The 26,339-nt window shown below is 48.1% G+C and overlaps 1 protein-coding gene across 4 annotated transcripts in view; it reads right to left on the bottom strand.

Annotated features, from left to right (window-relative positions):
• The window catches only part of MTOR (mechanistic target of rapamycin kinase), a 119,913-nt gene that overhangs the window by 17,415 nt on the left and 76,159 nt on the right, over window positions 1-26,339 (bottom strand). For all 4 annotated transcript variants that reach the window (XM_024749711.1, XM_024749710.1, XM_024749713.1 and 1 more), the window contains 13 exons: window positions 24,807-24,882; window positions 21,650-21,789; window positions 16,367-16,467; window positions 14,566-14,681; window positions 13,243-13,320; window positions 12,948-13,055; window positions 9,655-9,780; window positions 9,434-9,565; window positions 5,726-5,841; window positions 4,793-4,910; window positions 1,796-2,041; window positions 1,020-1,120; window positions 248-344 (listed from right to left, as the gene is read on the bottom strand). In XM_024749711.1, the coding sequence (XP_024605479.1) occupies window positions 248-344; window positions 1,020-1,120; window positions 1,796-2,041; window positions 4,793-4,910; window positions 5,726-5,841; window positions 9,434-9,565; window positions 9,655-9,780; window positions 12,948-13,055; window positions 13,243-13,320; window positions 14,566-14,681; window positions 16,367-16,467; window positions 21,650-21,789; window positions 24,807-24,882 (1,555 nt within the window). The remainder of the gene's footprint in view (window positions 1-247; window positions 345-1,019; window positions 1,121-1,795; window positions 2,042-4,792; window positions 4,911-5,725; window positions 5,842-9,433; window positions 9,566-9,654; window positions 9,781-12,947; window positions 13,056-13,242; window positions 13,321-14,565; window positions 14,682-16,366; window positions 16,468-21,649; window positions 21,790-24,806; window positions 24,883-26,339) is intronic.

Below are 26,339 nucleotides of genomic sequence, written 5' to 3'. Positions count from 1 at the left end.
TGTCCTCCCCTGTAATCATGTGTCCTCACCTGTAACCAAGTGTCCTCACCTGTAACCAAGTACCTCACCTGTAACCAAGTACCTCACCTGTAACCAAGTATCCCAACCTGTAACCAAGTACCCTCACCTGTAACCAAGTACCCTTACCCATGACCAACCGTCCTCACCTACAACCAAGGAGCCTCACCTGTAACCAAGTGTCCTCACCTGTAACCAAGTAGCCTCACCTGTAACCAAGTGTCCTCACCTGTAACCAAGTGTCAATCTGGATCGCTTTCACCCCTTCCACTAAGGCTTCGTTTACATCTGGCCAGTGACCATAATCAAACCATAAGGTGAGGACTCTGGAAAAGAAAAATGAAAGTCATAGAAAATTAAATTTACCAGCTTTTGTCTGTTTTTTCATCTTCAAGACTCTTGGGAAGAGAAATGGCAGAATTCCGAATCAGTGGCTCTCCAATGTGTTCGGTCTTGGGACTGCTTGGGAGTGGGTGGGTGGGGATGGCCAGCGGTGCTCGGCCAAACACAGGAAGATTATTCCAAGTGAATGATTATTTAATTCCACCATGGCGTCAGCTCATAACACTAACAGACGAGCCCATGGATGAGCTCTGCACGTGCAGAAAGAGTTGCCTGTAGCACAGCAGCAACTTGGAAACCTGGCACTTAGCCGGTGGAGACCCCCAAACGCAGGAGGGCTGGGCACCTAGAGCCTCTGGACTGGCTGGCCTGTTGCCATTTGTTTAGGCCTCTCAGAGTTGCCTCCAAAAGCTGAAGGAATTTCAGCGATATTGGGAGAAACAGCTGGGTTTCTTCTTCCTACGTAACAAGCCACACACAGGCAGTCCTTGGGCCACTGCTCCCTCCTCTTTGCAGATTTCACCCGCACAGGTGGGCCTGGTCAGCTGCGACTCTGGGACGTGCTCATCGGGGTGGGTAGGGAAAGAGGACTTTATGTGTGACTTCTGTGACCTGCCATCCACATGGCCCACCAGGGCTTCCCTTCCTTTCCCTGATACCTGAGCGTGTCCTGGAGGTTGTTGCCTCGTGATAAAGAGATGGATCGGAAGAAGCCCTGGACAGCAGGGACAGTGTACATCAAGAGGGTTTTGGACAAATCCTGTTGGAACACACGTATGTTAGTGACACTCTTGCCTCAGCTTTCTCATCTGTAAAATGGGCATAACAGCATACTAAATAGTATCCCCTTCAAAGAGTGGTTATGAGGATTAAAGCAGCTAATACACAGAAAGCCTTTAGATCAGCACCTGGCACAGAGCAAGCATTCTGTAATGGCAATGGTGCCGTAACTGTTACTATCCTGGGCTAACAGTGGCTTCCTAAACAGGAAGGAGAGGAGGAGCAGAGGAGGTGGGGCTAAGGCCCTGAACATGCTGATCTCTGGGCTGGTCAGCTGCCCCAGGCCCTGAACCGACAGCCTCAGAGGAGGTGGAAGGGGAGAGAAAAAGACAGGGGATGGACTCTACCGGGCTCTGTGCTCAGAGTGGGCCCGAAGATGTGTAGGCTGCCTTCACACCGGTGCAGAGCACTAGGAGAATGAGCTCAGTCACATGGGAAGCATGACAAGGACCTCATTCTTCAGCACAGGGGCTACGTCAGTTCCCCAAACCCAAATATATAAACAAAAGTACTGTCTCAAACAATGCCGATGGCAAACCATGTTTTCTGGCTTCAACCAGAGCTTCAGAGTAGGGCCTCAGGCTCCTATCAGCCTCCATCCCTCAGAGCGCCTGGTGCCTGGGTCCGTCCTTGATGGGGGAGGAAGGAAGGGTACCTCAGTGACCTTCTTCTGCAGAGGAGATGGGGTAGGGCTGTTCTCAGTGCTCTCAGCCTCGCTCTCGCTGTTACTACCCTCGGTGCTGGTGGCAGTGGCCGTGGCCGCCGTGGTGGCGGCAGTGGCCACGTTGGTGATGTTGGCCCCACTGGCGTGACGCAGTTTCTTCTTCTCATCGCGGGCTTGGTTCTGATGTTTGTAGTGGAGCACAGCCTCGAAGTTCATCACAGCCCACGCGTGCCAGGCCTGCGGGCAGGGACGAGAGGACAGACATCGGGGCTGTGACATCAGCAGGGGCAGGAAGCTCAGGCATCAAGGGCCTTGAGGGGCGTGAGGCCACAGCTGAGGAAGAGTGCAGGCCGCCCTTTCTTCTTAGTGGTCAGTAGAGCAAATCCTCACTTCGTGGAACACTGGGGAATGGGGCATTTTACTAAATCCAATGCGATTCATTCCTTTTGCGGTGCACCTGCTGTATCGGGGGCTGTGGTGAGTGCCGTGGGCGGGGTGGGGGGCACATGAGGAGGAACAAGCTATGGGCCTTGCCTCAGGGACCTGCTAATCTAGTAGGGTAGGTTACTCAAAAACCTAAAAATAGGCAGAACGTGACCGGGGCAACAAGAGACAGACAACGGGAATGCCAGGGACGGGCGGGCAAGGCGTCACAGAGGAGAGACTGCGGTGGGTCTTGAGCAGCCTTAGATGGGCAAGGACGGCACAAGAGGGCGGCAGGGAGGGCGTCCTGGCAGAGGAGGAACAGGGACAGAGATGCAGGCTGGGCAAGCACGGCACAGTTCACAGGAAACAAGCAGACAGATGTGACTGAAGCTTAGGGCGCACGCAGGAGAGCAGTGAGGGGGAGCCCAGCAAAGTGGCAGGCTCAGACCACGGAGCAGCTGGCATGTGAGACCAAGGGCGTCCCATCTCATTTTGTAGGAAATGGAGTTTTTAAAGCTGAGTTAAAAGCTGGGCTTCAAACATTCCTTTGGCAGCAGATATAAAACAGATTATTTAAGAGGGCAGAGGTTCAGGGGGTGAGGGTGAAGGTCTTAACCAGGCCAGAGTACAGTGGGGAAGGGGACACACTGAGAGCACAGGACCACCACGGAGGGTGACTCTTGGTCATCGTTCGTCCCTCGCACCTGGCTCGGGGCCTGTCAGAGAGCCAGTGCTCAGCGACTGCTTGCCAGAAGAAGCCTCTGGTGCTAACCATTCACACCTCTGACGCTTTGAGCTGCAGTGACGCTATGGAATAGCATTGCCTGGTGTACAGAGCATGAGGGAGAGTTTGATTTGGGACCTGGTAAGTTTGCAGTGGTAGGAGGACATTAAATAATCCACTCATTGGGCTTCCCTGGTGGCGCAGTGGTTAAGAATACTCTGCCAATGCAGGGGACACGGGTTTGAGCCCTGGTCCGGGAAGATCCCACATGCCACGGAGCAGCTAAGCCCGTGCGCCACAACTACTGAGCCTGCGCTCTAGAGCCCGCAAGCCACAACTACTGAGTCCGCGAGCCACAACTACTGGGCCTGCGCTCTAGAGCCCGCGAGCCACAACTACTGAGTCCATGAGCCACAACTACTGAGCCTGCGCTCTAGAGCCCGTGCTCCGCAACAAGAGAAGCCACTGCAATGAGAAGCCCACGCATCGCAACGAAGAGTGGCCCCCACTCACTTCAACTACAGAAAGCCTGCGTCCAGCAACAAAGACCCATCACAGCCAAAAAAAAAAAAAAATCTACTCATAGTTGGACTTTCCGGATAATCAGTAAATTCCTTTGCATCCTTTGCTAAAAACCTTTCTTTAACGTGGAAGTGTCCATTTCCCCAGCTAAGCAGAGTAGATTGATCATAATCAACCTCTATTTGATGAGTAAGAATCCTACAATGACCCAGGTTCAGTTTTCCCATACTTTTGTTTATTCGACAAATACCTCTTATATATGTACTATGAGCTGGGGGTCCCGCTGAACAAGACATAAAGAGTCCTGCACGCACATGGGACTAACATACACCACTGATGGTACAAGACAGTATAGACCCAAAAGGGCCCATGCTAGGAAGAAACTAAAACTAAAAGTCCTGGAGCCAGTTTTTTACTTGTGATTTGTTTCCTTCTGAAAAGCTGAATGAAGAAAAGTAATCTGGTTAGGACACAGTTCTAATTAGTCAGGTTCCAACTAACCAAGGGTACACTGGACATATTCTTCCAGCCTCAGACTGAAGCTGTCCTAGAGAGAATAATTACTGCTGCTTTCACAAAATGAGCATTTTTCAGATCAGACTGAAGCATGCTTAAAGCAGCATAAGAATTTCGTTGATGTTTCTGTGGTCTCCAGATGCAGGTTTGGATCCCAGAGGGATTAATTCACACAGTATCAGCCGGTTAAGGAGACACCAGAGAGAAATGGAGGACACCTGCCGCACCATGTAGCTCTTACCAGGAGGCCCCTCAGAAAAGAGAGAAAAACATGAGAATGTGTGCTCTCACCAAAGACGTATACGCCCAAGACTCAGTCCTCTCCCAGTCAATCACATCTTTTATACATTTTCTAATCCTGTTTATCTTCTTGAAAAATTTCCTATAACAGGATGTTACCCGGAGCTTTCCAATAAAAACAGAAAGTTCAGTTCTTAGATGAGGAGCAGAAAGGGATGGGAATCTGAAAGGAGCTGGGAAGGAACAGATGACCCAAGGGAAGATACAAGTTCCAGAGACTAACCATGTGTCCAGATGCTCTAGGAAAACAAGCCGTCAAGAGTCTGTAAGACAACAGCATCCCCAGAGCCATGCACACACTCACGGTATAATAAGTCTTTTTCAAGTCAAAGAGTCTATTAGACGTGGAAAGGGCCTCTAACAAACTGGCTCCCAGCACTCAAAGAAGCCAATTCGCGGTATCAGACCAGGCCACCAAGGCCTTGCTGTAAAGCACGAGCCACTAGGGTGCACAGGCAGGCGTCTGGAGGAGGCAGCGGGAGGTTCCCGTCTCTGGTTACCTTGTACCAGCTGCGGTCGTGCTCCGTGGCGGCGCTATAATACTGCAGGACTTTGGGGATCGTGCTCTCGTTGATGCCCTGCAGGTTCAGCTGCCACTCCCCGAGTTTCAGGAAACATCTGAAAACAGAGAAACAAGCCCCCAGGTTGCCCCCTCCTCGGAAGAGCCCTTCCAAGGAGAACAATGAATTACGTCGCAGGAGCACAAAAGCCTCCCTGATATTTATTCCTCCTCTCGGGAAGCAACATGAGGGAACTGTCAAAATTCTTAGCCACGTGGAAGGGAAAAGACAGGCTTTGGGGATCAAGTTTTTCAAGGGATGGTCTCTTCTTGCCCTCTGTCTTTCAATGCTAGCATAAACCAGGTACCTGGCACACAGAGGCCTGAATGGACCTATCTCCCCCACATTCATTATGGTGGGTGGTAGCTGTTGAGAGCAATTTTTCTTTTGATTGCTATATGGCTTCTCCCTTACTTTTTCCTTTTACTGATTGCTAAGCTATTCCAGGTTCTGTGCTAAAGGCCTGATGTATTCTTTCCATTAATCCTCACACCATTTCATTCCACCCTAGGAAAAAGGAACTCTCACTATCCCCTTTTTATGTAACGAGGAAACCGAGGCACAGAGAGGTTAAGTAACTTATCTAAAGTCACACATCAAATTAGCAGCATATCTGGCAGTAGCAGCATATCAAACTCTAAAGCCAGACACCAGGAGAACGGCACACAGGTGCTCCTGGGCTGCTGGATCCTGGGAAAGTAAGTGGCAGCGATTTTAGAGTAGCGTCATTCGATGGCTGCCTGGGACCCCTGCTGGAGACGGTGAGAGATGTAAGCGAGCGGCTGCTCCGGGAGCCTTGAACACGGCCCTTGCAGCAGAGGCTGCCGGTGGGGCAGGGCTGGCATGCGGCGGGCCCGGCCTTGGGGAGCTCACCGGGCCATAAGCTTGTGCAGCTCCTGCTTGTGCTGCTGGTCCTCGGTGGCGATGGCGTGCTGGGCCTGCTGCTGCACGGTCTGAACGAAGTGCTGCATGTGCTGGAAGGCGTCGATCTGCAGCGGGACAAAGGCACAGGGAGCCACTTGGCACTGGGCCCAACCTCAGGGGACAGGAACTGCTGTTCACAGGCACCCAAGCCAACCCTCTCCCGACGGAACACCCTAGAACACAGGGTGAGGACCCCGCAGGATGGAGGACCGGGGTGTGATGCTGAGAGACGGCTGGGCTTTTCAAGAAGATTCATATTTTTTCAACGCAAGTCTTAGCTCTCCTTGGCCAACTGTAATTACAAGTCTTAATAAGCCTTAGAAAAACTACTCGCCTGACTACCCCAAAAAACAATTCATAGGAAGTAATCTCAAACCACTGCTTACTTCACTATCAATATATTGCCCTGGGGGAAATCAGGCTTATGGGGAATTGTTTCAGGCTAGTAAAACTTTAGCATGTGTTTAAAACACTGTGGTACCTTGGACACTAGCGTAGCAAAAATTACAGTTTAAAAAAATGTGATAGATCCCGTGATAAACCATAATGGAAAAGAATATGAAAAAGAATGTATATATATGTATAACTGAATCACTTTCCTGTACAGCAGAAATACAACATTGTAAATCAACTATATCTCAATAAAATATCTTTAAAAATCTGACAGAACCCTCAGTACCCAAATAGAACAGAGAGATGGGGTGAGGCCCCTCATACATCAAAGTGGCATGGCGGGGACACTACCCAAGCAAACATTTAGTTGAATAGGGTGGCTTAGGAGCAAAGTCTGCAGAGCGTCCTCCAGCAGTTACATCTCTTTACACTATGTGATTTTATACAAAGTGAGCAGAAGGTATCTGGGTTGGTAACAGATAGTGGAACTAGGGAAGAGCAGAGACAGAGTCAGAGATCTGAGAGTCAGTTACAAGCCATTTGTATAAGCCTGCCATGTCCACACATACTAGCATCGTGATAAATGTGAAAAAGAGAATGTGTTCTTTGCTACAGAAAAGGAGAGAAAAAAACCCAACACTTCAAATAAATGTCAGAATGATTTCCTTACTGTAAATCATGTAAGAGTCTTTTTCTTTTTGTTTTTTTGAATAGAAACATGTCAGTAATGATGGCCCTGAAGGAAAATTGAAACTCCCTGGCTTGGGGACCAGGACCAACCTCAGATACTTTTAATATGTAAGGAATTAATTAATTACCTGGCATCGAGAGGGCTTAACCCAGAGGCAGAATGACGTGACAATGATTTAGCAGGCAGCTAATCCACGCACGAGGGCAGGGCAGACACACAGATGTTCTAACAGTTACCAAGACACCTGTGTCCCTCAGACATCTGTCTTCAGAGTTCCACCCCTCACCAGTGGCTGTGAAAAATGAGCTATACCAGCATCTCACACCTGGGAAGTGATAAGTGTTCCTTTAGTTTTTCTTCTATGGGAACTACACTGGCTAGACTTAAATCTGATTAGGAAGAGAAAAAAGAATTGGGAGGGAGTCCTTAAGTGATCCCTCATGAAAAAGGTGGAAGATAACTCAGGGTGGTTAGTGTGTACATCAGGTAAGATGGTAAGAACTGAACTAGGAGCTCGGATGCCAGGTGCTTTCCACAGCCCACAGGTTCCGTGTCACTGACTGTCCAGAGAGAGTTTAAATTCTCTTCGGGAGACTCCACAAGAACAAAGCGAAAACTGCCAGAACTGGGAAGGCTGGGCATTAGTTTGGATTTGAAGCCCAATGTTAGGTTTAGTCAGTTTACCCAGCATGGGAGACGCTAGTATCTTTCTACTCTGTGGCATGGAGGCAACTTATTTCCAAGGAATTGAAAGTGTTCTGTTAAAAACTCCTTCTTCTCTCCATCCCCAGGAAGCGAGGAGGGGGAGACATGATTCTTTCTCTCTTACGGATGATGGACCGCTCGCCTGGAGGAAGGGGTTTCTCTCAGGCCCAGAGTGTAAGCTGGGCAGACTATTCTGGCTCTTGACTGCCTGCGTGGTTTGTGGGCAAGAACTATGTTCTCGGCTTAGTGAAATTTCACAGAAGGAACCAGCCTGTCTCTAGATTCTGTGAACTGTCTGGTCTAGAAAAACAGTGGACATACACCTATCGCCTGATGTCTTCCTGCAGAACGGGATCTGCTTTTCCCCATTTCCATCTGCCTCAGGCAAAGCAGAGAGTACAGTCCTTATTGATGGAGGAAGAACATAGTGCTCAGAGAAGTAAAGTGACTTGTTCAATAGCACAATTATTATTAAGTAGTCAGTTTTCTTGGAGTAGCTCCTGAGCTCTTACGAAGATGTGGCATCTCTAGCTCCGGGCTTGAAGTTCAAGCACCTAATTTTAAATAGATTTCTAAATCTTTAATCCACGTGGTTTTATGGTCTCCCTCCAGAATCTGGGTTCCTAAGAAAAGGCCATAATCTGTGGAGAAGTTGGGCTGTGGTCCTATGTTGAAAGAAGCCACTCCTTGGTTGAAATATTAGCCAAAACCCTCCTTCCGCCTGCCTTCGGCAAGACATTCAAAGACTTGGAGGCTACATATAGGAAGGAAACCAGACTATATTCAGATCCAGCACCTTCTGTTTTTCTCATTTGCCTGGAGGAAGGTCAGGCTTTGAATCAGAAGTGCTCTGGCCTGGGAGGCTCACAGAGACTAAACAAAACAACCCCCCCCTCAAACAACAATAAAAGAAAAAACCCCAAACTGCACATTTGGAGAAGGACACTTGGGCCATTATATTTGAAGTATGCCCCAATCAAAGACCCAGTGCGTGGTGCAGGGCTGTGGCTCCCACTCTGGGTGGCATTCAGAGTCACAGGATCCAGCACCCACAAAAGAAATCAGCTTCTGACAGAGCCCAGGGATCTCCCAAGTAAGCCTTCAGCCGAGACTCCACTGCGATTTTATCACATCTTCCACAGCCACAGCTCCAGCGGCTGCTCTGCATTCCTTTCTCATCTCAGGGACACTGTGGGGACAACAACAGGGAGAGGAGAGCTGGGACTCCCTCCTCTGTTTCATGAGGACGATGATGGGGGAGCCAAAGCAGGCACTGATTTTGCCTCCAGGGCCTACTTTTTGTTAATCATCACCATCGTCCAGGGAGATTGTTTTAAAAAATAAAAACAAAAAAGAAGCCACATCTATTTCCCAAGGACCTGTCTGTAAATAAAGTCAGAGGAATTCTACATTGGCTTCAAGGTGACTTTCCCCACTGGTTTCAGCATCACTCTGGGTGTTGCTGCTTCTGAACCCCAAACTGACGACAGGAGAGGAGACGAGAAGTCTGAAAAACCAAGTTGGTCTTACGAAAGTTTCAGTCTGTGTTTTCACAAACATGTTTTTTTGGGTACTTCTCTTAGGGGGAAAAACAACACAACCCAGAAACTTTTTCTATGTTTTAGCACATTCTAGCTGCTAGTAAATAGAACTGTGATCGCACTCGCTGGTTTGATCAATGGTGTATGTGCACCTCCTTGAATACGATTCACTTTTTGAAATGAGGCCAAATAGCCTCCTGACAGGAGGGAACTCCCTGGCATGGTGGTTTGGGCGCTGTTTCCTTTCGGGCCTGGAGGAGGCAGCGAGCAGCAGATTAGGTGAGCATTCTGGAGAAATGTGGTCTCCTGCAGGATTCCAGCACAGACCTTGCGAGCGCTCTTCCACATATTTTTCATGTAGGCGTAGGTCACCTGGGGGTGAACTGTTGGCAGAGGGTGGTCAAGTTGCCGAGATGGATCAACTCCCAGGAGCAGCACTAATGTCTTATGAGCAAGAGCCTTCAAAACAAGAGGTTGGGGTTATACACAGCACTGGGCCAGGAGCACCCCCTCAGACTCCCACCCTACCCAACGGTGGGGACACTCACCAGCCTGCCACTCTTGCCACACAGGCTTGCATACTTGAGCCAGGTCCTCATGTCCTCGTGAGGGCTGACCACTAGCGACCGCACCATGAGGATTTTCTGCCAGTCCTCCACAATACGCTGGCAGCCCTGGAACGTCCAGAAGCGAGGATTAGATACGTGCTCTGCTATAGCTTAACCCCTCACAAGCAACAGTGAAACCCAACCTGAAACAAAAAAGAGACGCATTTTCGTAATCTTATCTTTCTCAAGTGAAGGGTACTGTGAGTGAAACACCTCTTAGGAACTTCTCAAAATTCGAGAAGCAGTACAGCAAGGACTCTGGAACCTGAATCCTGGCCCGTCCACTGTACTACCTATGTGACTTTGGACAAATTACTTAACCTCTCTGTGACTGATCTGTAAAATGGGATAAAAATGGTACCGACTTCATGGGGCCATGGTGAGGCTTAAATGAACTAAATTATTTAAATTTCTTTTCTGAATTGTAAATAATGTATTTTTAGCTTTAATTTTTTGCTTCAGTCTCTCTGGTTGAAGATGCCTATCACTGACAAAGAAATTAAACTTAAAATGCATCATTCAAAATTTTAAAAACTAATTAAGTGTAAACAAAATTGAAATAATTAAATTTTCAATTGATGTTGTTTGAAAGTTGGCGGTGTTTATATTTCTGAAGTTATCAGAGCCTAAACTTGCACTCAGATCTTGACCTTGTCTTTCCTCTGCATTTTTATTCGTCTCAGATCAAAAACTGCACATAGAAGGGAAAGGGACTCATTCATTCACACATATAAATTCTTTTAAATTAAAAAGAAACAAAGTGAATTAATCATTATCAAAGGGGCTAAGCTAATTTTATATCAAAAGACTGTTGAGAATGGAGCGAGCCTCTCCTCCTCCACCTTCCTGAGAATAAGTCAGATTCAGAGACAAACACCAGGGGAGATGGGTTTCTGAGATCACTTCATCAGAGAGTTCCATGAAACCAAACAACGAGCTGTCCTCCATGGAGGTAAGTCTAAAAGTCTAGCGACAATGGTTGCAGGCTTTTAAACATGACAAGACACAATCTGAGCCTGAATAAAGAACCCAAGGCAAGAAAAGACCCAATGCAAGTAAGGTTGACCTCTCAAACTGCCCCGCGGGAGCCACTGGCTGGGGAGTTCAGTTTAATTGATCGCAAAACGGCACTCTTCCAGCCTAGGCAGTTGGTTGAGTGTTCTGACAGCAAGCCATCCACAAGAGCCAAATTCCTACCACAAAGTTAACGCTGTATTTTTAGGCCTTGGACCATAATTTTCTGTCCTGTTATGTGTAAAGACAGTAATTTGCAAAGTTAGAAAAACAGAAAAAAGTACACTGAGTGACTGTTTTGGTGACTTCTCATCATCTGCTAGTTTCTCCCAGATGCTGAAATCACTTGGCCCCTGGAAACCTAAAAGCAGCTTCCTATCTTAAGGTAGGAAAGTCATGAAGGCCTAAGATGATGACGGTATCTTGGACACAGTAAAGTCAAACAGGGTCCCTTCTGAGACTCATTTAATCTACCCCCCTTCCAAGTCTCTATTTTGCCCACTTGTTAGAATGGCAGAAGATTCATCCCATCTCTGATTTGGAAACTCTTCACCTCATTATAGGCACTTAAAAACACCAGGGTGTGTACAAGTCAAGTGGGAAATTCTGGCTTTGTGGAATTCCTTTCTGGGGTTCAATGGACAATTTTCCATCAAAACATTCACTGGGCACTTCATAATTGCTAATAAAACATGTGAAAGAACTGCATGTGCTCATTTCAGAGCATAAACGACTGTATTCATAGGCAATCCTTTGCCCCGCTCTTTTCCTTTCCAGTGGAATGTGCCCGGAACTTCGTGGACAGGAATGCAACTTGGAGTCAAAAGGCTCTGCCACAGCCTACTGAAAAGTTGGAAGCACAAACCTCAACTTGTCTGGGGACAGAATTTGGAATTAAGTGTGGATTGGGTCAAGAGGAAACAGCTTAAAATCGACGAAGGTTGATTATGACAAGCAGGGGGACAAGTGGCTTCTGGAGCAGTGAAGGATTTGCCGACAAACTTCTCCTCCCTACTCAAAGAATGGGAGAACTGTCCTTTCCAAGGACACTTAAGACTCCTGACTCACAGATCTGGAATTGACAGCTCCTCAAGCTAAAATGATCAGAATGTACAACGAAAATACTGATGGAAGACTTGGAAAAGTTTCTCGATGAGGGGAAACTTCAGTGGAAAAAAGTCTGCACAGAGATTATGGGATGACTATGACCTGAGGAACTGTAAATGGCAGGGGTTAGTAAATGAACACATCAGGCCACCCCACTTAAAGGGCTGGATGCAGGTGGTCAGCAAGTGGATTTAGAGCAGTGGTTCTCAGCGTCAGTCCCATCCTGGAATTATCTGGGAAGGCTGAAAAGATACTGATCCTGGGTCTATCCCCAGAAATTTTGTTTATTTGGTCTGGGAAGTGGTCTGGGTATCCAGATTTTTAAAAGCTCTCCAGGGCGCTTCCCTGGTGGCGCAGTGGTTGAGAATCCGCCTGCCAATACAGGGGACATGGGTTCGAGCCCTGGTCCGGGAAGCTCCCATGTGCCGCGGAGCAACTAAGCCCGTGAGCCACCACTACTGAGCCTGTGCTCTAGAGCCCGCAAGCCATAACTACTGAAGCCCATGAACCTAGAGCCCGTGCTCTGCAACAAAAGAAGCCACCACAATGAGAAGCCCGGGCACCACAACGAAGAGTAGCCCCCGCTCGCCGCAAACAGAGAAAGCCCGTGGGCAGCAACGAAGACCCAACACAGCCAAAAATAAATAAATAAAATAAATAAATTTATTTTTTAAAAAAAAGCTCTCCAGGTCATTCTATTGTGTGGCTAAAGTTGAGAACCACTGGTTTTGAGGTCAAGATTCTCAACTGGCTGGCCATTATGTCATTTATTAAAGATATTTTCTTTTGGGAATTCCCTGGTGGTCCAGTGGTTAGGACTCTGCCCTTCCACTGCAGGGGGTACAGGTTCAATCTCTGGTCGGGGAACTAAGATCCCACAAGCTGTGCAGTGCAGCCAAAAAAGAAAGAAAAAAAAAAATTTCTTTTCTTCCTAGAGAAGGGTAAAAGGAGGCCAAAAAAGAGGTCATTCTCTCGCAGCTAGAGGCCTATTAGGTGAGAAGCCTGTGGGTGTTCTGCTCTGAATGCAAACGGAACCTCTGTGAGGAAGCAGGAAGCTTCTGTTGGGCAGGGCAGGAGGGGGCAGGCTAAGCGGGGCTTTCTACCAGGCTCACCTGCAGTCTCTCCCACCAGATCTGGCGGATGATCTCCCGGCGCTCGGGGACAAGTTTGTACTGGATGACCTCCTCCAGCTCGGAGAGCATGTGGCAAGAAACCATGGCCTGATGGAAGCAAATCGCATTCCAACTTAACACAGCGTGAACAATTCGAAAGCCAGGCTTCAGTTCAGTCATTCTTTTTGGTCCCACAGGCATGCTCTCAGCAGCCTGTGTGTCCTCACGAGCCCACTCTGCAAAGAGAACTGAAATGTGCTTCCAACCCTGCACCGTGCAGACGGTCCACACTCACCCCATACGCCCGGCTGTAGCTCTCTCCTGCCATCGCAGTTAACTCAGCGTCCAGCAGGTCCCGGGCTTTGTCGATGCACTGGAAGAGAAAAAGAGAAGCCCTGGAATTGAGCTGTGGACTTGGGAGCTGAGGGAAGGGAGGGCTGTGATTTTCAGGCTTCCCGACTAGCTGCAGAAGTTACCTGTCTCACTGAAATCCTAGTGATGAAGAGAAAAGTTCACTGAAGGAGGGAAGAAACCTTTTACCAGATTTGAAAGCCTAGAGAAGAGCATTATCTGATTTCTCAGAAAAGACAGAAATGTATGGCAGCCAAAAGCTTAACATCTTAGATCCTGTTTAACAAAGGAAGGAAAATTGGTGCTTAGAAACAGAATCACTGTTTTCTTGCACCTCAAGAGGACAACTTGTGGATCTACCTTCTTTCAACTTCTCCATGCTGGGCATGCTGGTAAGAACAGACTGTGCAAGCACTCAAATGGCCCAGCTGGTTGTCGCTGGCTTTTAAGCGCCTTGTCCTCCTGAGGGAGTGCCTCTGAAATTGGCAGAAGAATGCCAATCCTCTCCATGTAAATGGGAGCTTTTGTGCCTGTGACCGGAATGACCCAGGTCTCAGTTCTCATCATGTAAATCAGAGCTTGGGGTGGTGGGGATGCCATAGGACTGCAGTTTGAGTCTTCTCTGTTTCATCAGTTAAAACTCCTGCACGTGGAGCTTTTCCTTTTTTGAATGTTTAAGGTTAATATGACTATGTCCCCATCCGGTAGCGCTCAGGTCATTTACCCAGGCACCTCACCCAGGACGGTCGGGCGCCTGACAGGCTGGATGCGGTCACCTCGGTATTTCATTCTGCAGGACAGCAGAGGATTTCCAAATCAAGTGCTAACTTTCCTAGAAGGTAACCAGCGTGTGACACGCCTGCAGAGCCAGAAGAACCTTGTGACTGATTTCTGCTGCAGAAGGGGGCATGCTGCTCTCTGAATTCTCCTTTGGTAGAACAGTTTCTCTCTACCACAAGCAGTGCTAAAGCAACATGGTAAAAAGGATGCAACGATGACCCAAGAAGCCAACTCCAAAAGCAATCTAAACGGTAACTTCTGGAACACGTGTCCCTCTCTCAGAGCAGAAAGTGGCCCTGGCTGATATGCTGGGAGTCATCTTCTTACCGAGCCTTGCACTCCAAAGCCATTCTAACAAGGCCACAGAGCCAAACGCCAGAGCTGAAGTACAACAGCCTGTTTACACAGGCGCCACGTGCTAGGCGCGGACGGGGTGCACGTGATTACCTTCCCTTTGTAGGTGGTCTGGGTACATGGAGGTTTGTACCTGCTGCGCCAAGGAGAAGAGGTCCTGATGCAGCGCCAGCACGGCTCTGTAAAATGCCCCGTCGTGGGTATCCCGAGGGATCATGCAGGTGTACTCCTCCATGCTGTCCCACTGACCTACACGCACGCACACGCACACACAGAAAAGCATTAGGGTGGTCAGCTTGCTGGGCTAAAGGCAGCATCTCAAATAGGCCTTGTCACTGTTACTTGAATTTAGCTTGGGGTTCAAACAGGACACACTTGAGCCTGCTGTATCCGAATCCTGCAGAGAGCCTCTACACTCTGTGAGGCTGAGAGCCAGTTTAACAAGGCCACATCTGTCTTCCAAACACAGGCCTCCACTGCTGCCCCAGGGAGTTCCATGAAAGATGGAAGGAGCCACATAAGCACAGGTCAGGAGGGTGCCACGCAGCACCTCATTAACCTAGAGAACTTGCCCAGCTTTCTCTAGGTGAGATGGAAGAGCTTTCTTCCCAACCAACGGAGGATCTCACAGCTCAATGGTACCTTGGACATTACACTTCCCCATAAACAACTGATATGGCCGTTATCCGGACAGGGGAGAGGAGACAAACAGTTTGCTTGTCTCACTCTGGTGGTACCTTTGCCTCAGAGGGAGGAGATAAATATTTTAAGAGGCTCTGTTACAACAGAAAGATGGGCTAGGTCATAGCACAGTAGTGTCATATCAGGGCAGACTGGGAAAATGGTGGCATCTGGAAAGACACAGTCACTTCCCCTGCTGGGGTGAGCATGTATCAAATGCCAGGATTTCCAAAACCATCTGCAGGAAAGATACCAGCTTCATTAGCCGCAGACTGCAGGGCTGCTGATTTTACGAGGCCTTTTCCTGCCTTTCACTCCAGACCACTGGTGCATCCATTCTCTATGCCTCTGGGCAAAAGCAAATAACAAATGATGACTCCTCAGGAAGCAGTTTGGTTTTGAAAAACGTTCTGGATCTAGCTCAGAGCTCATGAAAGGAAAGGATATAAGCTCTGTGACCCAGAGGGTGAGAATGGAGGTGGATGTTATGTAACCTTCCTCTGGACTCCACAGGTGCAGCTTCCACCTGGGACATCCATGGGCCCTTTCTCCTCTTACTGAGAACATCCCTGGAACAGACACTGGGAATCCTCTCTGCTGGGGTCTGATGTCAGAAAACGACACTTGTCTGTGGGAAGTTTTTAGGAAATCGCTGCTTGAAAACACTCAGGGAGCGGGAGGAAGCTGGCTGAGTGCTGGGCAGCAAGGAGGAGAACAGAGGAAACAAAACTGCCAGAATGTTTGTAACTGTTGGAGAAGGTGAACAGCACATAGGGATTCATTATACTAGTCACTTCTGTATTTGTTGGGAAAATTCTATAATAAAAGTTAAGAAATAAAAGGAGATAGCTGACTTCTCTCATTATTCCTGTAGGATAAAGACATGTTGGTGGAGCTCCAGCAACCATACTGGATCATGAGGTGGCGACCCCATGCACAGCAGAAATATGGAAAAAGGCTAATGATGATGGAGCCAGATTACAAACAAACTTCACTAAATATCTCAGTTTTGATGCCTGATCACTGTTTTCCTTGGCCTCCCTGTGAATAGCCATTATTAGACACATCTAACAAAGTTAGTCAAAGTCATGAGATAGAAAGGACAGATGGAGGAGTGAGAAGTGGACGTGAACAGTTTTATGCTTCTATAGCCCTGACATCTCTGCCTGCAGCCACAGTGCCACACTTTTCAGATGCGAGCCCCCAGCCTCACTGTCCTCACCTTGACTGGGTGCCTGGGAGGGGAGCCTTACCTAAACCCCATGCGGCTGCAGCAGCCATCCGGGCCATCTTGGCTTGGGTCTCATCATTAACCAGGGTCCACTTTTCACAGCACTGCTGGTGGAGCTGCCCCCTGAAGAAAAGGAATTATACAGTCGGGTTAACAGATATCACCTCCATCTTTCTCTCTAGCCCCTTAGGTTAGCTGGAGGCTGTGGAGGAACTGGATGATAGGGGCCTGCCTTGAACTGGGAGCCTTTAAAGAAAAAGTACTTTTGACTGTGTGATATAATTGAGAAGTGACTGGTCATTTGTTGTTTCTATGGCCTGGTGGCTCATAATTTGTCTGAGAGCGAGTTTATCTAAGATAGGGATCGTGTCTAACTAGGTGTGACGTGAAATGTGAACATCTGGCCCCCTTCATAAATATGAAATAACTTTTCTCCTATGCCAATGAACTCTGGGCTCTTTCCCTTTGGAAGGCCTACAGAGAAGGCCATCTGAAGAGACACATCTGGACATTCTTTTGGGTTCCAAGCTATAGGGAGAATTGGCTTTTAAAAGTATTATACCAATGCTTGCAGTCTGAAATGAAACGCAAATGCAATCAATCTGCACAGAGGAAGAAGGTGCTACAATGGTCACATCTACCAGAAATCCAGATGTTGCTCACTCTCAGAGTTGCGCACAACTACCGTGAGTGTGGGTGTGACTAGGAGACACTGAGATACGTTTGATGTTCAGCAGACTCTGATACACAGAGAGAGCAGAAGCCCTCAAGAAAAGATGTCCTGTTGGCTGTTAAAACTGCTGCCCTCCCAGGCTGCACTTCTGAAGGAAAGGAAATAAAACTCTGCTACTGGGCAAATACGAGCTCCTGCTTTCATGTGAGCTTCAAGACTCAGCTAGGAGACTCCTTAATCTTTCCTGCTTTCTGAAAGAGATGCTGCAGGATGTTTTAACTTGGTATTGGGAGTGGAGTCAAGAGAAAAGGTACAAGCTCCAAGTGGCCCAGCTCAGAAGCCTCGTGGGACATGAGCTACACTGCACTATAAGGTGACATGGGGGACAGGGAGCGGGGAGGCGATAAAGATGTTGAAGGGATCTGGGCTGGGCTCACCGAGAAGCTGACTGCTGACCACATCTAGGAGAACTGCTCGGGGCCATTATCCAGCATCATGGCCTGGCAGTCATTACCTTTCACTGTCTCTCTGTCACAAGGTCAAGAGAGCCAGGGATGAAGCATTCTAGCTCAATACACAGCCAAGATAAAAAAGAGGAAGTGGGCAGCCATCCTGCCCTGTGCACTTACTGAAGCGCAGAGACAGCAGCTGGATGAACCTCAGTGTTGTTTTCCTGCCGTCTAAACTGAGAAACCTTCACTCTGGGTCCTGCTGGAGGTTATCTTAGAGCAGCAGTTCTCAGATTGTTATGTGCATCATAAACCCACGGAGGGCTCCTTACATAGATCATAATCCCACGGAGGGCTCCTTACATAGATCATAATCCCACGGAGGGCTCCTTACATAGATCATAATCCCACGGAGGGCTCCTTACATAGATCATAATCCCACGGAGGGCTCCTTACACAGATCATAATCCCACGGAGGGCTCCTTACACAGATCATAATCCCACGGAGGGCTCCTTACATAGATCATAATCCCATGGAGGGCTCCTTACATAGATCACAATCCCACGGAGGGCTCCTTACACAGATCATAATCCCACGGAGGGCTCCTTACACAGATCATAATCCCACGGAGGGCTCCTTACATAGATCATAATCCCACGGAGGGCTCCTTACATAGATCATAATCCCACGGAGGGCTCCTTACATAGATCATAATCCCACGGAGGGCTCCTTACATAGATCATAATCCCACGGAGGGCTCCTTACATAGATCATAATCCCACGGAGGGCTCCTTACATAGATCATAATCCCACGGAGGGCTCCTTACACAGATCATAATCCCACGGAGGGCTCCTTACACAGATCATAATCCCACGGAGGGCTCCTTACACAGATCATAATCCCACGGAGGGCTCCTTACATAGATCATAATCCCATGGAGGGCTCCTTGGGTGCCATCCTTGAGTTTCTGATTCGGGAGGTCTGAACTGGGGCCTGAGAAAGTAGATTTCTAACAAGTTTCTAGGTGATACTGATGCTGTGATCCAGGGGCCACAGTTAGAGAACCACTGGCTCAGAGCATAGAACAGCTCCTCTGGGCAGCACATTTTCGCTGGGGTCCTGTCTGGAGGTAAAGGAAAGCGACATGATCTCTGAATGCTCCTTCCAACCCTAGAACTCAAATTTGTACAGCTAGTAGCCGTAGGCAATTCAGCCTCCCTCTGCTGTTTCGTCAGGACCCCCCATTTCTGTGTCACAGGTCTGGGATTTAGCTTTCCTCTTCATCTTGAGGCAGGGAGCGAGTTCAGTGTGAAACGCCACAAACTGTTAACTCCAGAGACAAAGCAGGGAGCAGTGCAGAATCAGCATCCTGAAAGGCAGCCCCGCCAGGGGACACAGGCACCGACTTCAAGCTGAGGCTGTGTCAACAGTTGTCAGAACCTGGTCGGTGTACACAGAGGCGGGGTTCCTCTCCCACAAACATTTGTTACAAATAAGGATGCAGAATATACTGAGTCATAACTCTCAAAGGCACGGGGGCGAACAAAGTCAAATAAATAAAAAGTATGAGACTGTCTGTGGGGCAACCACTAGGAGGCTCTTTGGCACCTCTCACTGACACCAGGGAGGACTGGGTAAAAGGCCCTCCAAGACTCTGACTTTCCCACCCAGTGCAGCAGCAAAAAGTGTAAGGAGCGTTCTTCAATTGGCAACACCTAAGTACTTGGCTGTCTATGATCTCATTCCTGAGGAATCTGTCCTCAAGGACCCAGAGGCCATGAAAGGAACAGTGCAGGGAGGTTTACTTAGGTTCAAGTAGCTGCAGGTGTGGCTGGGGAGCTGGGGGAGGGGGTGGCTGTCTCTGGTACTCAGCTCCCAGAGGCTGAGCATGGGGAGCGGGTCTTAGCTCACTGGTAACCCTGGATCACTCCTGAGGGCCACCTCCAGTGAACACCTGCCTCGGGCACGTTCAGGATACATACTCGGAGCAAAAGCAATCCAGAAGTTGCACTCTAAATAGAATTGGCTGAATAAACCATATAAAAAACCTGCATATGATCAGGAAAAGAATTCTACTTCTTTCATCTCTTTTTTTTTTTTTTTGCGGTACACGGGCGGTACACTGTTGTGGCCTCTCCCGTTGCAGAGCACAGGCTCTGGACGCGCAGGCTCAGCGGCCATGGCTCACGGGCCCAGCTGCTTCGCGGCATGTGGGATCTTCCCGGACCGGGGCACGAACCCGTGTCCACTACATCGGCAGGCGGACTCTCAACCACTGCGCCACCAGGGAAGCCTTTTCATCTCTTTTTAAAATCTCTTTTAGCCTACTGCATTCTTAGACCCCTTGGTCAGCATCACTAGCCACTTATACTTTATAGGTAATAATAAAACTGGAACGAATTCAAGAGCTCAGAGGTAGATGGCACTGGGTAGTGCAACGTCAGGAGACCTGGATGACTCTGCTCTCGGGAGACCTCGGGCAGGCTATGTCAACTTCTATGAGTCTCAGTTTCCCAACTGTCACACAAGGAGATTAAACAAAATCGCATATAAAGTCTCTTCTAACGCATCCACGCCAACCCTACTTAACCCACCTAAGGACAGTGGTTGTCTCTAATTATGAAAGGCGGGGAGGGCAGGAAAGGTTTCAAGGAGGGAGAAACAGTTCAGGTGGACCTTGAAAGATGGGGAGAATTTCAAAAAGTAGAAAAAGGAGAAGAGGAGGTGAGCAATTCAGGGCACTGAATGAAAGAATGCAAAGAAAAAAATTCTGTGGGGTTTGGAGAATGGCCAATCAACAGCCCTTTGGTTAAAGTTCAAACTCTTAACGTGGACCATAAGCCCCACATGATCTGGCCCCTGCCTAGCTCTCTTGCCTCACCTCTTACCTCTTTTCCGCAACACACTCGACCCCACAGCCTTACTGAACTTTCAGAACTCTAAACATAATAATGTGCTCGCTCCTCCTCACTGTCTGGGTCCGAGATAGTTATCACTTCTTCCTGGAAGCCTTCCAGAACCTTCCAAGCTAGGATTAGGGCCCCTTCTGATATCCCACAGCCCCTGGGCTTCTCCTCTCCTTTAAAACTGTATTCACTCTGTGCTACAGCAGCCTGGTCGTCTGCCCTGTAAGCTCTGGGAAGGCAGGGGCTGTGTCCCTCTTGTTCATGCTGTGTTCTCAGGGGCTAGCACAGACACTGGCAATGAGTAAGCGCTCACTACAACTGTATGAATGAATGAATGGGGCACTCAGTCCCATATGCAAGAGGAAGTCGAGATAATCTGCTCGTGGGGAGGCAGTACAGCATTCTGTTTGTTATTTAAAACTGTAGTTAAACTAGCTCATGACTGCAGGATGGCATTTTGTTTTAGCTATTTTACAAAACTGCACTGGATGCTGCAAAAAGGAACAGGAACCATTTTTCCTTTAACATCCCCTAACAACTCCCCAGGCCAAGATGCAGGCAAGTGTTCTAAATCAAGCGTTACTGTCACTTCTACCTGGCACACCCTTTCTCTCTCCCCATTCTCCTTCGCCTGTCTCCCAACCGTAGACCTTCCTCCAGGGAGAACTGCAAGATCACCCCGTTCCCCACTTCGGTCTTTCAGAGCTGTGTGCTCAGACCACTCATTGTCCCTGGGCTCTCAGGCTCTAGTAACTGCCTGCAACGTGATTGTCTCATCAGCCTCACAAAGGAAGAGGCCTTTTTTTTTTTTTCTTTTTAATCTCTGGAGCCTGGCATAGTGCTGAGCCCGTAGTAAGCATTCAATAAAGGTGAAGCACCTGAAGAAAGCAGTCATCTGTTCTTTCCTAAAATCATTAGCAAGAGGTAATAAAGAAAAGAAAAAAAATCAAGGTTGCAGAGTAAGAATATGAAGTCTTCATCAGTCAGTCAAGGTCAAGAGGCAGAGAGAAAACAGCTGTAGATCCCAGGAGCACACCCACACCTGTCCTGTCCCAGAGCATTACAAAGTTTAAGTTAAAAAGAAAGAAAGAAAGAAAAAGAAAAAAAGCGTCTTTCTATTTAGCACTGCAACAGAACAGAGAGAGAAACACTCCAAAGTGATAGATGATTCCTGGGAAAATAACCAAGTGAAACAAAAATGAGAGTCTTAGATGAGAACTCTGGTTGGGAGAAGCATTTCAAATGCAACTCGGCCATCATCCCGCTACAGCTTACCATTCCCCCAAGGCCTCGAGGCAGCGCATGCGGCCCAGCATCAGCTCTGGGTCATCCTTGTTGGTGTCCATTTTCTTATCGTAGGCCACAAGAGCATCCTCCCACTCATGCAGTTTCTCATACCAGGTAGCCTGGATCTCCTGCCAAGCGGAAAAGAAAGAGGACTATTGGGAGGCACAGAGAACACAGAGGTACATTTTTTTTAATCCACAGACTCTCTTTCCCGAGTGTGCTGTGCTGTATGCGTGACACTTCACCCATCACAGTTTGCCTTGGCTTTGACTGAAAAGAACTTCAGAATATCCGGAGGTATGTTTGGTGACAGTGGGAATGCTGGTTCCTTGGCACAGTGATGGAACAACCCTGGGATAATCTGAGAGCAGATGTCAGGCCGTGCTTTCCCCCCATCACTTCCAGCCCAGACACAGAAGGCAGCAGAACTCCAGCATGTGGGGATACAAAGACAGGGGAAATCATTTAGGACGGCAGGAAGCCCCGACCAGGGCTCCTATAAGGATGCCAAGGCCTCGATCTGCTGGAATGCTGACAGTGGGCCACATGGCAGGGGTGGCAGCTGCTTTCCGGATAAGGCCAGAAAGACCAGGTCACATCTGCATATCTGCTGGAGGAAAACCACTCGCTTTTAAAAAGCTCTCGATTCTCTGCGTTTCTTAATGCATTTTTAAACTTTCAGGAAATAATAATTTAAAATACAATATAATACTGCCACTTAAAATTCTTTGGAAAAACTTCCTCCCTTCTTCTTGAGTCTCCCCCATCCAATGTTCCCTCCTGCTTAGCACCTGGCAGCTTTCCCAGTGGCAGGGGCCAAAGGACGGGTTCCATTACCCGGCAGACGGCGCGCCACGCTGCAGTTCAGTGGCGGCCACGTGAATGAGCGGTACTGCAGTCTAGAAGCTGCAGGCTACGGCTCTCTGAATGGCCCGGGGATTGTTTTACGTCTCTGTCTGCCCGCCATCTGCCTCCACCTCAGTCTGTCTTCTGGGCTTCTTCATTACCAGCTTGGTAAACGACCATTTCTCTACTGGGCCAGGGGAGTGGCTCTCCAGGGATTTACTTAACAACAGTACGATCCTGCAGTGGAATTTGTATGATACAATGCAGGGCCCACATCTGCTTCCCCCATTACCTTTCTTTCTCTCCTTTCTAAATGAAAGTCTTATTTGAGCAGCACATACACTAACAGCTACTGTGTGCTAAGCTCTCTGACAGAACCTTTTCTCCTTGAACCTCTGTAAGCAGGTCATTTCTATTTTAGGGAGCTAACTTGTGCCTGCTTCCCCTCGTGTGTTTTCAGCAGAGCCAGCCCCCTCTGCTTCCCCAGGCCTAATTCTGCGGCCACAACAGCCCATTCCCCAATGTCCCTGTACAATGAGGTTTGCCAAAATGGACTCTGTGGAGGGTAGAACCGCCTAAGCTCCATTTCCCAAGCTCGTCTAGAATCATGCCGCTCTACTACGCCTAATATGAAAGCAAAAACTTACAGAGAGAACAGTGACTGCAGAGACTGTACAATTAAAAACTCTGAAATTAAAGAGTAACACTGGTAAACTTCCCATTTTGAATTTCTGTACTGGGTGGAAAAGAAACAAAGGCTCATGACTAATGCATGGCACACACTCAGTATGAACAAGCAGAAAGTAGGGGGAGTGGCGTATGGAGCAGGTCACGTAGGGGGCAGGATATTTTGAATTGCAACAGATTTCAGAAACTATAAGGTTTAAGCAATGAATCCCACAAAATTCTAATGAGATTGCTGTTACCTAAACTGCGCTGAGAAAGCGCAGGCCCTGCCAAGAAAAAGCAACCACTGTCGAGCTTGATGTGACTCAGCCACCTAAATATAACAGAAAATCCGCCACAGGTTCAGCAGCCACCCTGGAGCAATGGCCACCTTTAGAACCTGGAGACGGGGGAACTCTTCATTTAAGGTTGGTACTCTGGGCCACTGGGGTATAAAATGGCCTGAATACCAGATGTTTGTGGAATCCTTGTTTCAATTACTGCGGTCTAAGCGCTAAGGATATCACAGGAGAGGACATCTCTGGGTGGAGTACATGAAGTGCCCTCTTTGCTGACCTTCTTCCCTCTGCAAACAAGGACTGTGGCAAAGATGGATGAGACACAGTCCCTTCTGTTTTGTCATCTGGAGATGCTTTCTTAGTCTAGTCATAGATATGTGCTCAAGATGACAAAATATTCCCTGAAAGGTTTCAGCCCAGTTGAACAGCCCTTGTAGAAGGCAAAAGCCCGTGAAGTAGTCACTTTTCTTCACTCTAACACACTGGGCTCTTGATTAAGGCAGACTGGAGTAAGTGACCTACTTGACTAATAAAAGGTTCCTCATCAAATATATGGACCCAGAACTTCCTGACCTTCCAGGAAGTCAATGTTAAGTTGATTAAGTCGATGCCTTATACATGGTTTGGAGTTACCAAAGCACTCTCCCAGGGCTACAGAGAGTAACGGAATCATTTTAGTATCAGTTGGGCAAAGATGGCAGGATGCAAGAAGCTATATAAGCAATAATGAAATGGAACAATCCCTCAATATCAGGTATAAATTATGGCATATTTTTTTCTGGAGAATTACCCATGGTTTCCTCTGAAGTAGGTACTGAGCCTGAACTATGGGCCAGTGGCAATGCTGGCTGTCACAGAGGACACAAAGACAACTCTGGTCAGGGTTAAACACCTGGGCTCTGACACCAGACTGCCCGGGGTTCAAGTCCTGGCTCTGCCACTTATTCACTGTCAGCTCAGGTAAGGTTGTTATCCTGCTGGGACCACAGTCTCCTCATCTGTAAAATGGGATAACAATAGTACACATTCAAAGGGTTCCTGAATTAGATGAAGTACATAAAGCACATAGCAAAGGGCTAGGCGCATGCTGAGAGTTTGATAAATACAAGTTATTACTGTTTTTTAGATTCTGCCCTCACGATCTCTGTTCAGCTTGAATACACTCCATACAGCCACTGTCTCCTTCAACCTCAAGATATAGGTAAGTCAGCATCAGATTTTTAACAATTGGCAACAAAACAGAAAAGGAAAGTAACTTTCTTAAGGTCGTGGCTTAGTGCCTCCCTAGCCAGGTGGCTACCTCTTGCTCTTCTAAAAGGAATGAGGCAACTTACCAGCTCTCCGAAGTGTTTCATGGCATATTCTAATACCCCGGCAGCTGCCTCTGGCTGCTGTAGCTTATTATTAATGCTAGGAAAACAAAAGGAATAGGTGGTTACACTCAGCATGTCAGAGGGTGGGAGGTGCAGGGTCATTTGTGGGCAGATGGCTCACCAGCATGCTGGGGACAATGTCTTACAGATGTAGAAAGAGCATCAATTATCTATTACCACCCAGAAAGCTCGGCCTGAATGATTTCATCTTGATCTCATACTCCTAATTTTGAAGGGGCCACATTTGGTGGACAGGAGGCCTTGCCTGCTCTGGGGCCCTTCCTCCAAGCAGCAGACTGGTTTCCTCTCAGATATCATACGTCAGGCAGCACATGTCTGTTTTTTAACTAGAAACCCTGGCTCCAGAACCGTTCCTGTTGTAGAACACAACCAGATGAGGTACCTCTGAACTTTTAACTCTTACTTCTTCTCATCAGTTGCCCTTGGTGATAAGAATAACCAAAATGAATACAAATCATCAGGCTCTGTGGGTGACAAAGAAGTGGGACTGAGGCTGGGTCATCCACGTCAATGACAGAGAACCCAGCAACAGTCTTGACTGCTCCCCTGACAGGGCCCATCTCTTTCAAATTCAGATGTTTCCCTAGTCCCTTTTCAAAGACCATGCCCTCCCTCTGCAGCAGGCTGTGAAGGGATCGCATCCCAAGTCACTTGCCTGGTCTCTCTGGCAGAGAGATGCTTTTCTTAACAACACACAACTTTGCTGATGTCATCTGTGGGCGGCATATGGCCAGTTGGGGCTGGAGAACTGTAAGTGTATTGGGGCAACTGGGAAGGAAAGCTGGAAGGCTTGCTGCCTGAAGTTGGTTCATCAGAGAGGCTGTGAAGAGGTCCTGAAAGTAGGGGAGCTGCAAGGCTCAGACCCTTGTTCCAATAGGGACCTATGTAAGAGGGTAAGCAGCAACTAACCCAACACTAAACATAAGCTTGAGTTATGGAAGGAAGAGAGGGAGGGAGCAGGCTTGAGAAAACCACAGGACAACGACGACTACATCTGTTCATAGGCAGGGAGCAAAATGTGACAGACCACCTTGGGAGTCTAGACTGGGTGTCCAAGCTCAAGGCTCCAGGCTCTGCAACCAGAGGCGAAAGTAACTGCACGGACATCCCTCTCCTTTATTTATAGGAGTAGATGGGCAACCTTGTGTGGGATCTACTGGGCGGACCGTTTGGTGCTTCTGTGTGGGTCCCAAGCAAAGCAATGAGCCCAGATGTTCTCCGTAAGTTTTCTGCTGCAGGATTCAGAAATATTTTTAATTTCAAAGTGAAGCTGTAACATCATGGTCCTTTAGGAAGCCCTATGAGAGTTTTTCTAAGCTGAGAATGAAAAGCCAAGTCCAAAGGGACTAATTCCACTGCATGCTCATCGTGAAGCAGTTTCCCATTCCTCTTGGCCTCTAAGTCAGGCTCTCAGCTTTGCTGCTCACTCACATAGGGCTGGGTAAACCGTATTAATAATTAATATTGCTGGGT

The sequence above is a fragment of the Neophocaena asiaeorientalis genome, unplaced genomic scaffold (assembly GCF_003031525.2).
Source record: "Neophocaena asiaeorientalis asiaeorientalis breed wild unplaced genomic scaffold, Neophocaena_asiaeorientalis_V1.1 scaffold275, whole genome shotgun sequence".
In the NCBI taxonomy this organism is placed as follows: Eukaryota; Metazoa; Chordata; class Mammalia; order Artiodactyla; family Phocoenidae; genus Neophocaena; species Neophocaena asiaeorientalis.
The sequence above is the reverse complement of the archived record's forward strand: the minus strand, read 5'-3'. Positions and strand labels throughout refer to the sequence as shown.